We start from the raw sequence: 13,242 nt of genomic DNA on the forward strand, positions 1-13,242 counted from the left end.
CATGGATGGGCTTTGAAAATAGGCTAAGTGGAAAGAACCAGTGACAAAACACCACGTTATATGATTCTGTTCATATGAAATGTTCAGAACAGAGAAATCTATAAAGATGAAAATAGATCGGTAACTGCTTAGGCCTGGGGTAGGGGATAAGGATAGGGCATTCATAACTAAAGGGTACAGGATTTCCATTTGAGGTGATGAAAATGCTCTAAAAGTGACTGTGGACAACTTTGTGAATATATTAAAGACTGTAGACTTGTACATTAATGAGGTGAATTATATGGTAGGGGAATTGTATCTCAAGTTTTAAAAGAATGATATGTATATGTTTAATGTTTAAATTCAGATTATGATGAAAATGTGGGAAATGGCTCTTTGAAGAAATAATTTTTAAAAACTTGGCTACTCTGAAATGATTCAAAACAATATAAAATATTTAAGTAAAATTAGCTTTAAATGCTAAATAGCAGAAAATACAAGAACACTAAAAACAATGTTAAGGAGAATAACATGGGTAGCTTAAATTTTTATAACAATAATTGAATCTGTATAAAATCAATAATTGAATAAATTATAGTCATGAATAAAATTTAAAAAGGAATGACACACTTTGAAATGTGACCTGACAAACTGCAAATGTTATTTTGTAATAACACCAAAAATTTTTTTCTAATATTTTAGAGGAATTATTTTTCTCTCAGATTGCTTTCATAAAATCCTCAGATGCCACCACCAGTGGCCAAACAAGGCTCTGGTATTGTCTCATCCAAGATGATTTATAACATTCCATTCTCTTCTTTTCTGATGGGATCTCTCTCTTTTCAGCTGAGTTTCTTCACAGAAAGAGACTGATGGTGAAAATGGGGCCCCTCCTGGCGATCATCTTCCTGTTCCTTACTGGTCTTGGCATTCTTGGGAATTCTCTTCTTGTCCTACCCATTTTGATTTTCTTCACTGGCCAGAGACCCAGTCCTATACATGTCATCATTGCTCAACTTGCTTTAGGAAATTTCATGCTTCTTCTCTTCAGGGGAATGCCTTTAGTAATTCTGAATTGGGGGAAGAAATATTTCCTAGATGATGTAGGATGTACATTTGTGTTTTACCTTCAAAGAGTTGGACGTGGAATGTCCATCTGCAGCACCTGCCTCCTGAGTGGTTGCCAGGCCATCATTGTCAGTTCCCTCTCTGCCAAGTGGGCACATCTCAAGCAGAATGCCCTCAAGTACAGCGTCATCTGCTCTTTCCTTTGCTGGGTGTTCAATGCATTCATATATGTTTTTATTCTAACAGAGGTAAAAGGACCTAAGAAGCAGTTAAATATCACAAGTGGAATTGACTTAGGTTATTGCTATTGGGTTAGTGGTCGGGATTATCAATCAATTATATATAGTGCTCGAGATGTGATTTTTGTGGTTCTCATGATCTGGTCCTGTGGGTACATGTTGTACTTTCTGTGCAGGCACCGCCAGCAAGTCCGACACATTCACAGTACCAGCCTCTGTCCCAGCACAAACCCTGAGATCAGAGCCACCAAGAGAATTTTGCTGTTGGTCATTACATTTGTCTCATTTTACTCTGTAAATTGCTGTCTCATCTTGTATATTACATACTTTGCTCACATTAGTGTCTGGATCCTGGATACATCTGCTGTCATGACACTTGTTTACCCAACCATTAGCCCTTTTTTGCTGATGGCCAATGGCAGTCACATATTCAAGTGGTGTACTGTTTTCAGGGAGAAGAAATTACTCTTCTGTAGTGACTGTGGTTTTTCTAAACAATGACATGGCTAATTTATTGCTAAAGTTTAGGTGAAAGATTCTGGAAAGGTAAGGTAAAATTCTCTGGAAGATTAATGTTCTTATGGATCTATTATATTAAAATACAAGAGACAATTGAGTGTTTCAATAAATATATGATTTTGTGGTACTTTAGGGGTAAAGTAAAAAAAACCTACGTCCGTGATCATACTTTCTCCCACTACATCCATGCAGTTCTTGCTTCTAGACAAATGTTAAATACCAGAATAGATATAAAATTTTAACAAAGTCTGTATTCCATAATACATTTTAAATGGATTGAATATTTTAAAAATACATTAAAAAATAAAGCAAAACCTAGTTATGTTTTAGTGTTTTTGAACCATTAAAAAGAATATGTTTTAACAGAGCAGGTATAGCTTTTCCTACAAAAAAGAAAAAAAAAGTAAGAAAAAAACTACTGCTTTAATAATTAGACCCAATAAAAGAAGTAACAAAAAAGAAACAATCAAATATAAGTGATCAGATATTGAAATTTCCATGTATTAAGACATTTAATTGGACAGTGAAAAATTATGAAAAATATTTCTGAAAATACCACCCTTGTGAGCCCTTGGTGCCAGGGAGGCTCATCCCTGGGAGTCATGTCACACACTGGGGGGAATGTAATGCATTTATATGCTGAGTTTGACTTAGAAAGTGGCCACATTTTAGCAATATGGAGGCTCTTAGGGGGTAAAACACCCTGCAGCACTAGGTTAAGTTGAAATTTCAAACACAAAAGACTCATAAGCATAGTTGTCAGTGTCAAGGACCCATCAATGGACCATCCTTCTTCACTGGTCATTGCCTCTGTCCTTGTGGGGTTGTTGCTGTTCCATTAGAAAATGTGACAGAGTTTCCCAGGATGGGATTTCAGTTTTCTTTAAATTATTCTGTGAATCTCTACCCACTGTGGCTATGCCCCATGAATATATGAACACATTTATGGACCTTGTATGTATAGCCAGGTGAACTTCTTCTCATATGTCTCCCATCACTGACACCCCACACCAATGCTCCTCCTTTGCCATAGTTGAACCTTTCTGTAATCCAAAACTTCTTCAATACTGAAGCCAAATACATTGTCTTATTTGATTAATAGGAAAATGAAATAATTATAGGTTTAAACAAAAGAAATATCCTAATAAATTAGGAAAATTAAAAGTAAAATAAATTTTAAAAATTGGGATATTAAATTTTTTAAATATAATTTTTTTTAATGTTTTGCCTTTCATCACTGTCATAACTGTTGTTCAGTATGTGTTGGAGATTTGGACCCAAAGGGTATCAGGAATGAAAGAAAGAGAAAAGGAGAGAGTGAAACAAAGAAAGAGAGAGCTGGGATCAGGGGGTCTGCGAGTAGTCACTTCTCAGACAACTTTATTTTCTATATGTGGTATTATATATACTCAAACTATTGAGATAACAAGCAGTGTAACTACCCATTAACAGGACTCATAAATTAAAGAACTTATCTCTAAGTACAAAGATTTAGTATTCCTTTCAAACTACAAAGTGTGTTTACTCATATTTCTCCCTGCCCCAGACAGCTCTGTCCTGCTGACTCGAAAGGCTTAATTACTATATTCCTATGTTAAAAGCATAGCCATGGAAACAGCACATCTCCCTTTGTGAGACCACCGTGCCTCAGTTTCCAACATTTCCCCCTTTGGTTTTAGTCAAGGTGACCATGCCTGTCTTAGGTTGCCTTCTTTTTGAGAGTCTTACCCATCATTGACTACTGGCCAAGCTCTTTGACTTGGGGAAGTTATTGACATGCTTTTGCTAGCACCAGATTATTTGCATGTCCCATGGCTGTTATGCTTTGCAGTTTTCTTTGAAAGCACTGTCCGGCACAGGTGAAAATCATGAGCAACAGAACAAATATGATTAGCCCTATTTCTAAAGCTGACAGGAAATGCTGTGATTTCCACCAATTAACTGGGTTAAACTTTGAAATATGTGAAATCATATCTGAGAAAATATCCTTATCATTGGCTACATGAATTTGATTTTGAGACATTTCTAATATTTTTCTTTGTAATGCAATTATTTCCAGAGAGATATTACTTTTATGGTCTAGCAAATGATTCTTAATTTTTCCCCATTCTATATCAGATGAATTATAGACAAGAGGAGTAATACAAAAGTTGCTCTCATTCCAATCACATTTCAATCCCCTTAACAAGTTTAAATTATACAATTGATCTCCAATATGCAAAACAGCTGATTCTAAATCATTAACCCAATTATTTAACTGTTCATCAATGTGCTCTTGGCTATGCCACAAATCACTCACATTTTTATGCCAATCATGCACATATTGTTGAGTCTGAACATTTTTACACAAAGCGACAGCAGTTGTGGCATCTGTGATGATTCCAATTAGTCCCATTATACTAATTATTAGGAGTCCAATAAATCTTTTTGTCCATTTCAGGATTTCTTGTGCCATGTGAAGCAATAGCTGACTTTCAGGTGATGACCACCATTTTCAGTTTATTTGGACAGGAATCCATATACCTCATTGTCTTCTGGCTATTGTGATGGTGTCTCCATCCTGCAACACACTTTCTGACAGACATGTATACAAGGCACCATTTTTATAAAACAAGGCATTATTTTTTATAGTTATTTTTCCAGTAATGAATATGAAAAGATCCCTGACACATGCTTTCAATTGATAGGTTTGATTTAATTGTAGATATTGACCTGTTTGACTATAATTACCAATCCATTCATAAGTAGGGGCAATTCCAAGAAATACTTTCCACAAGTTCTTATGTATATTAAGATTATAGGTGTCATTAATCCAAGGGATTGGTAACCATTTTCCTTTACATTTGAAAATAGTAAAATTGTTAGTATATACCACTTGTTCACCCAAGAATAGAGATTCTGAAAAAGGATATTGCATATTACTAACTCATTGACCCTTGTTGTTAAGTCCATACCATATAGATCTGCTGTTATATTCTTTGGGGGTCCCTATAGGAGCACTTTCCCACACTATTCCATAAGAATCATTAAAAATGACAGATCCTCTTCCTATATGGCATTCTTGCCATCCCTCATTCTCTTCAGGTTCTCGGGGTGGACAATTATAATTTTGTTTTTTAGTTATGAATGAATTATATGAGGGAAACAAAGTTATTAATAATTTGGTACCATTCATTTTCATGATAACCACAGTCCACTTTTTGTCTGCATGCAAGGGGGACTTTTTCCAATACATAATGGTCTATGATCAAAAGGAAGGATAAGATTATATATTTCCTTCCCTTCTTCATCAAGTTTTAAAGGTAGTCTGTCATCTATAGGTCCAGGAAACACATGTGTTTTATTCAAAAATACAAGAAATGATGGGTCTTTCCATGTTAGAGCACGTACTAGAGGTGGGTTAGGAATATATGCCCAATAAGTATAAATTTCACCTGCATGACTCGGAGTTACCATTAATATGATCAGGAGAGGAGAGATCATCATCAAAATTCTCTTTCTTCTCTATCCATGGTTTAATCCGTCGAGCTGGCAGCCAAATTTGTTCCCCATCTTCTGTAATGACAAGAGCATATCCTCGCCCCCATACTTTAACCTTTCCCTTTTGCCAAGTGTTAATTAGTACATCTTTCCAATATATTGGCTGATATTCAGCTGAGTTACACAATACCTTTTCTTTATTCTTATTCAATGCATAATGCCATTCAGCAGGTGTTATTGAATCATATTCTTTAAGGAAATTTAAAGTGAATAAACCTTTTCCCAATTGGTCCTTTGGTACTATAATGCCATCATCTCCCCCTTTTTGCTTTAATAACATTTGCTTAAGGGTATGATGTGACCGTTCAACTATGGCCTGACTGGTAGGATTATAAGGAATTCCTGTGACATGAGCAATGGAATATTTAAAGCAAAATGTTGCAAACTGTTTGCCAGAATAAGCTGGACCATTATCAGTTTTGATTTCTGCAGGGCATCCTATAACTGCAAAGGCAGACAACAAATGTAATGAACATGACAAAATCTTTCCCCACTGTGCACTGTAGCCCAGAGAAATTGAGAATAAGTATCAATACAAATGAACATATAGCAATTTACCAAAACTTGGAACATGTGTGACATCCATTTGCCAGATTTGATTTGGAGCCAGCCCTCGGGGATTAGTGCCTTTATCAAACGGTGCTGAAACTAGAGGGCCACAGGTAGAACAATGTTTTATAATATCTTGTGCTTGTAATTTTGTTAAAGATGGAAATTTATGTCACAATCCCTTAGTATTGATATGAGTTAGAGCATGATATTTAGCAGCATCCTGTATAGACCCTACCAAAATATCAGCTTGTGCATTATGTGTGGATAAAAGGCCAGGTAAAGCAGAATGTGATAGAATATGGGTAATGTACAGAGAATTTACTCATTGATGAATGAGTGCCTGCAATTGTAGGAACATTTGAGAAACCTCATCAGTTACAGAGATCTTAGCAGTTTCAATTTGAGCAATGGTTAAGCAGACATATTCAGAATCAGAAATAATACTGAGAGGCTCCTTAAAAGTTTGTAGGACCACAAGAACAGCTGATAATTCTGTACGTTGTGCAGAAGTATGAGGTGTTTCCCAAACCCTTTCTGTAAAAGGAGTGACATAAGCCCCTTTACCATTGCTGCTACCGTCTGTGAAAATGGTAAGTGCATTTTCAATGGGAAATGACTTAACTGTTTTTGGTAAAATCCAAGTTGTTCTCTGTAAGAATGTTAACAGCTTAGAAGTGGGGTAATGGTTATCAATAATTCCCTGAAAATCACTAATAGCAACTTGCCATTGTGTGTTTGTAGCATAATGGTGTTTAATTTCATCATTAGACAGACTACATATTATTTGATCAGGATCAGTCCCTTTAAGTTGCATGAGCCGTAATCGACCTGTAGCAATAATAGAAATAAGTTTTTGTAAATATGTTTGCAAACTTTTTTGTTTATTATTGGGGATAAATACCCATTCTAATATGCCATCTTGTGAGAACAGGGCTGTAGGAGATTGCAGGGTAGAAAAAAATCACCAAGTCTATGGTTTTGTCAGGATCTATTTGAGTCAATTGTCCCTGTGAAATTCGTTCTTCAATGAGATTTAATTCTTTTTCTGCCTCTGAGGATAATTTCCTTGGACTCAAGAGGGCAGAATCTCCCTCTAAAGTTTGAAATAAGTGCTGCAACATGTAGTTAGGAATGCCTAGAGTAGGACGAATCCAATTAATATCCCCCAGAAGTTTTTGAAAGTCATTTAAGGATTTTAATTTATCACATCTCAATTGCATTTTCTGTGGGTGTATGCATCCATTTGCCAATTGCATACCCAGATAACACTAGGCAGCATTCCGCTGAACCTTTTCAAGGGCAAACTGTAACCCTTACTTAGGAAACACCTTTTGGCAGATTCTCTTATTCCTGTGGGGTCAGTTGTAATGCTCCCTCTTATTTCTGATTTTATCTATTTGCATCTTCTCTAGTTTTGCTTGTCAGTCTCGCTGTGTCAATTTTGTAGATCTTTTATAATAATTAACTTTTGATTTTGTTGAATCTATTGTTTTGTTGTTGTTATTGTTCTCAATTTCATTTATTTCTGCTCTACTCATTGTTATTTCTTCCCCTGTTCCTTACTTTGGAGTTGGTTTGCTATTCAATTCCTAATTTCTCCTGGTGTGCTGTTGGGTCATCAACTTCTACTCTTCCTTCTTTTTTAATGTAATCATTGAGGACTATAAATATCCTTCAGCAGTGCCTTCAGTATGTACCATAAATTTTGATATGTTGTGTTCTCATTTTCCTTTTCCTTAAGATATCTACTTATGTCTCTTGTAATTGGTTTTTGACTCATTGGTTGTTAATAGTGTGTTTTTTAATCTCCATATGTTTTTAAATTTTCCCTTTTTCTGATTTTTTTTGATTTACAATATCATTCCATTTTGATCAGAGGAGATTATTCATATAAATTCAATTGTTTATATTGTTGAGGCCTTTTAAATTTTTTCAGATTATTTGTGTAATTTCCCTCTTTTTAATATTTGAGACCTACCTAAACTGATTATTTTTATAATTTCAATCTTTATAAAAGTTTTAGAATTTGAATAGAATTTATATCTTGATATTTTGTGGTGTAATGCTTCATAAATATCTGTTAGGCATGGATCCTTTCTCATATTATTCAAGTTCTCTGATTTCAGATGTTTTATTCAATGCTGAAGGTAATACTTTGATGTCTCCAACTATTATTGTAGATTCATTTATTTCTCCATTCATTTTTGCCAGTGGGCATCTCATGCATTTTGGGACATTCAGGTTAGATGCATAAATATTTAATATTGTTGTTTCTTCTTGATGATTTTTCACTTTTATTAGTATATATACACCTTCCACTCATAAACAGTTTTGCATTTAAATTATATTTTGTCCACTATTTGTGTTACTATTCCAGATCTTTTTTGATTACTATTTGTGTGGGATATCTTTTACCAACTGTCCACTTTCAGCCTGATTGTGTCCTTGAATCTATCAACAACATATATATAGCTCATATTTTTATCCATTTTATAAGTCTATCCTTTTGATAAGGGAGGTTCAATCAGTTAGCATTCAATGTTTACTGTAAATACATTATTTATTTCATTCATGTTATTCTTCTGCTTTCCATGTTGTCAAACCTTATTATTGTATGCCTTTTAGCCCTCTTAGTTACCCTTACTAAGAGTCCTCTTTACTACCCTCTTCTTCATGTCTCTTGCCCCATATCTTTTACTTTCAGTCTTCACCACTCCGTTTACTGTCTCTTTTAAATCCAAGCTTTTCATAATAAACTCTGTCAGTTTTTGTTTTTATGTGAAGATTTTAAAATCACACATTTATTTTTTGAAGTATAATTTTTTTCAGGATATTATTGGCTGTCACTTTTTCTTTTTCAGAACTTTAAATATTAATATATCATTCCACTGCCTTCTGACTTCCATTGTTTCTGATGAGAGATAAGCACTTAGCTTTACTGAGGTTCCCCTCTATATGATGCAATGTTTTTCTCTTTCTACTTTCAGAATCCTCTGGCATAGCTGGTGTCTTGAATTAGGTCTGTTCAGATTTATTCTGTTTGTGGTGTGTTGTCTCTCTTTAATATTAATATTTATATCTATATAATAGTTGGTGAGTTTTTAAGCATTATTTCCTCAAATACTTTTCTACCCCATTCCTACTCTCTTCTCTTTCTGAAACATTTATTTTGCCTATGGTTTTGCCTTTCACCTTGTCATTCACTTACCTGATACCATATTCCATTTTTCCCAATCTTTTCACATTCTGTTCTGTTTTTTTCAAATCCAAGTGTCTGTCCCCTATTTCACTAATTCTATTCTCCAACAATCAAATCTGCTGTTCTATGTCCATAATGCATTTTTAAAATTGTATTAAAGTGTATCATTCACACATGAACATACTTAAAAAAATAAGTGTATTTTAAAGTTCTGAACTTACATAACAAACATACATAATATCATAGAGGTGTCCCATATATCACCCCACTACCAACATCTTGTGTTGTTGTGAAACATTGGTTACACTGGGTCTTCCATTCCTATAAGCTCTGTTTCTTTTCTTTGCAGATTTTCAAATTGTTGTTTTTGCTTACCCAGTGTCTTTTTTTTTTTTAAACTGTGCAACATCTCCTTTATTTCTTTTTAAATGCCATTTTATGTTGGACTTACAAGCAACAGCAGCAGATACAAAATGTCTTGAGTAATTTTGAAAGCTCAAAACAAGGATCTGTGTAGAGGCTGATTAAAAAGATGTTCAATTAATAGTGCACACTGTGTAGCTTTAACAAATATCTTTAGTTGGAATTTTCCTGTAAGCTTTAATAGATATGTGACTCACAGAGACCAAAAGTAAAATGTCTCCTTTTCATGGTTTAGTGAGGTGGTTTGCATTCTTGCAAACGATTTATAAAGTACAAGAAATGCCATGAGTACTAGGCATAAAATATTTTGTTTTCTTACAGAAGGAGCAGTAGAAAGACAGGAAACCTAGTGGACACCCTGTTACCACCTTTCCCAAAGATGTACACCCCCAAGAATGGCAGTAGAAGCCTGGCAGCAAGTCACCCTTACAATTCTTTTTGGCTGTTTTAAAACACAAGCACTTTCTAACATTTCCCTCCCCGGCCCATCTATTGCACCCCAACTTGGCAGGATATAAGCCCACATCTTCTTGCTTAGCCTTCCCCTTGGAATTATTTGCAGGATGCCTGCAGATACGATACAAACTAGTATGAAAGTGATGGTAGTTTGCATTTCCAGACGCTCCTGTGGTTAAATAAATATACCACGCCAATTGTGAAGAACGGTTCAAAGTTAAGGTGACTCAGAAGCATGTGCATCTGTAACTGCAGGAGGAGGCTTCTCACTGGCCCGGGCGGATTCGCTGAGTCTGTCCTCAGCAGCAGTGGGGGCATTTGCAGGAGGGGACATCACATCCACTGTGAGTGAGGAGACAGCGTCTGCCGTGGCAGTAGTCATGACAGGGTCGGAGGGTGGGTTGCCAGTGGGTGGAAGGGAAGACAGCAGCTCCCCAGAGCGTGCTGCAGAAGAGACTTCTGGAACCAAAGGGAATGGCGGAAGGAACTTGGATGGCATAGGGAGAGGTGCAATGCCAGGTAAGTCTCGGGAAGGCAAGGAAGGAAGAGGTGGCAAACCCGGGTTCACGATTTCTGCTAAGCCCACACCTGGCATGATGTGTGGTGTGGGGAGGTTGAGATTGGGGAGGGTGGGGAGGTCAGGGAGTCCTGCTGGTAAAGGCATCAGACCTGGTAATGTACTAGTTGGGTTCATTGGTGGCACAGACGTGAGGGATTGGTTTACTTGTGGTGACAATAATGGTACTGTTGGTACACCTGTACTTAGAACATTACTGACAACTGGTGAAGTTGAGCTAATAGAAAGTCCAGACAGACTCTGTTCAATTCCCGTAGTTCCTGGAGGTGACAGAGATGGAGGATTAACTGAGGACAGCTGGACCTCTGTAAACCCATCTTTAAGAGGAGTAATAGGTGTACCAGTCATTTGTCCTGGAAGAGAAATTTTCTTTCCTTCTTCAAACGGGCGTGTAGGTATTCGATGCAAATAGCCATATCCAATGCCACATCCTAGGCTTCCTTCTCCACCCCATGCAGAATTTGGTGTAATAATCACTTCTCGACAGTTATCGGTATCTGTGTTGTACACATAAAGTTTCAATGGTTTTGCTTCATGTGTTTCAATAAGGCTGAACAGATCTTCAGACTCATTCATGACTGTATCTGCTCCAATGATATAATCACTGTGAGGTCTAAGACCTGCCAGCGCTGCAGGAGAATTTGATTCCACTTCCAACACATGCCAAACGTTTTCATTTGCCCCATCAAAGCTGCAGAAACGAATGCTCACTCCAAGCAAGCCCTGGCCACCCCACATGTTACTTGGGGTGACTGATGTCTCTCGTAGCTCCAGTGTTTTGCTGCTGTAGATAAGCATTTTTACAGGTTTTTCGACATTTGCTTTCAGTAGGTCCTTAAGAGTGTCATTGTCCTTATTTAATCTTGAACCATTAATAGAAACAATAAAATCAAAGACCGGCTCCAGTCCAGCTCTATGTCCTGGTGAATTTTCTTGAACCCGCAGGACATGGTAGCCTTCAGTGCGCCCGCCCGGGATCTCCACGAAGAGCCCATGGCGGCGGGCGATCGCTGTGGCCGGGCCCCGCGCTGCTCTCCGCCCCCCGGCACCGCCCGCTCAGCTCCTCGGTAGCACTTGGGACGTGGCAGTCGCTGCCGCCGTAGAGCCGGCCGCACTGCCCGCCGGGAGATCGTCGCCGCGGCAGCCGGAGCCGCTGCGACGCCGCAGAGAGCGCCACCTGCCGCGCGCCACCTGGAGGGGCCCACCCAGTGTCTTCTTAATAACCTTTAACTGTTTCTCCATATTTTCCTTGGTCTCCCTGAACTGATTTAGGAAATTTTTGTGAACATTATTATTTGTCTTAAATCCTGTGCCTCTTCATTGTTGTTGTTGTTGTTTTCAATTTGACTATTAGCTGAACCACATCTTCTTGTTTCCTAATAGGACTTGTAATTTTTGACTGATGTCCAAGCATCTTATTATGTTGGTGCATTTACACTGACAGTCAATTTCTCTCTCTTGCCTATTGATTTTTATTAACAGCTCTCTTTTAATTTTTAATTCAATCTCTTTTAAATCTTTAAGATTGCCAAACTTAAGTTATCAAAGTAGGGCCTGGGAACCACTAAAGTAGTGCAGACAAGATCAAAGAGTGCCTGTACATTAGAAACTCCAAAAAGCTTTTTTATTTATTACCATTTCCCAGTCTGCCCGAAGATTGTGCTCTTTGGGGCCTCTTTACAAGGAGGTGTCTCCTTTTAACATCCACTTGCTTATGGCTGGAGTCAAGATTTAAAACAGTCTCCACTGGCCAAACTTACTGAAAAGAAATCACTCTCTGCCCTCCACTACACCCTCCCTCCTCACAGGGAGGAATTCATCCATTCCCTTATAGATTGACTGCAATGAATCATGGTTTTATCCAGGCTTAAGGGTGAAGGTTGGGTGCTGTTCCCAGACACAGCAGCTATTAACTCATGGTTTTCACATCAGGCTCTTTATTCCTATCCCTGCTAGACAATGCACAACACTTTGCTGGTCTGCAGACCCACAAGCAGCTCCCTCAAATAGCTTTTTGTCCTTCTGCCATTGGTTTTTGTAAAAGCCACCTTACTTGGAGTCCACCATCATTGCATTCTCCATTAGCTTTTTAAACTGTTATGTTTTCTTAAATTTTATTTTAAAGCTGATTTTTTCCAGTCAAGTATTTTTGGCTGTTCATACTATTTTCTCTTAAAATAAATTTTCTTTTATTTCAATTTCTTCCCTATTTATTACCTGAACTTTGTTGGGTTTGTATATGCTTTTGTTTTATATTTATTTCTTTTCACTTCACCTATATCATTGGATATTTTCACAGAAATACCATATTTTATTATAGTTTTATTTCAAGGAATATAGTATTTATAATTTTTATAGATATAACAAAACATTTCTTTGTGCTTTTGTTATATTTTCTTGTCCTCTTTCATTCATCCTTAATAATGTATACTTTATGCTTTATATCACAAATACTTGAGCATAAACTTTATGCTTTAGATTACAATATTGTTACATCAGAAACACTGGGGATTTCCTTATATCCACCACCTCCCCCTCCCACATTTTCCCACATTAACATCTTTCATTAGTGTGATACATTTTTTTACACTTGCACACATATTGAAACATTTCTAATAGTCATGGATTATAGTTTACATTATACTTTACACTTTCCATCAAATAATGTTATAGGTTTTGAAAAAAATGTA

General features: G+C 36.8%; 1 protein-coding gene and 1 pseudogene across 1 annotated transcript; one reads left to right on the forward strand and one right to left on the reverse strand.

The window, feature by feature from the left end:
* Positions 1-860: 860 nt before the first annotated feature.
* LOC101418306 (vomeronasal type-1 receptor 1-like) lies at positions 861-1,787 on the forward strand. Its single transcript, XM_004475753.1, has one exon. The coding sequence runs from the start codon at positions 861-863 to the stop codon at positions 1,785-1,787; it is 927 nt and encodes a 308-aa protein (XP_004475810.1).
* Positions 1,788-10,014: 8,227 nt separating this feature from the next.
* LOC101413061 (Golgi reassembly-stacking protein 2 pseudogene) lies at positions 10,015-11,461 on the reverse strand (annotated as a pseudogene).
* Between the last annotated feature and the right edge of the window lie 1,781 nt (positions 11,462-13,242).

The sequence above is a fragment of the Dasypus novemcinctus genome, chromosome 22, assembly GCF_030445035.2.
Source record: "Dasypus novemcinctus isolate mDasNov1 chromosome 22, mDasNov1.1.hap2, whole genome shotgun sequence".
Taxonomy (NCBI): Eukaryota; Metazoa; Chordata; class Mammalia; order Cingulata; family Dasypodidae; genus Dasypus; species Dasypus novemcinctus.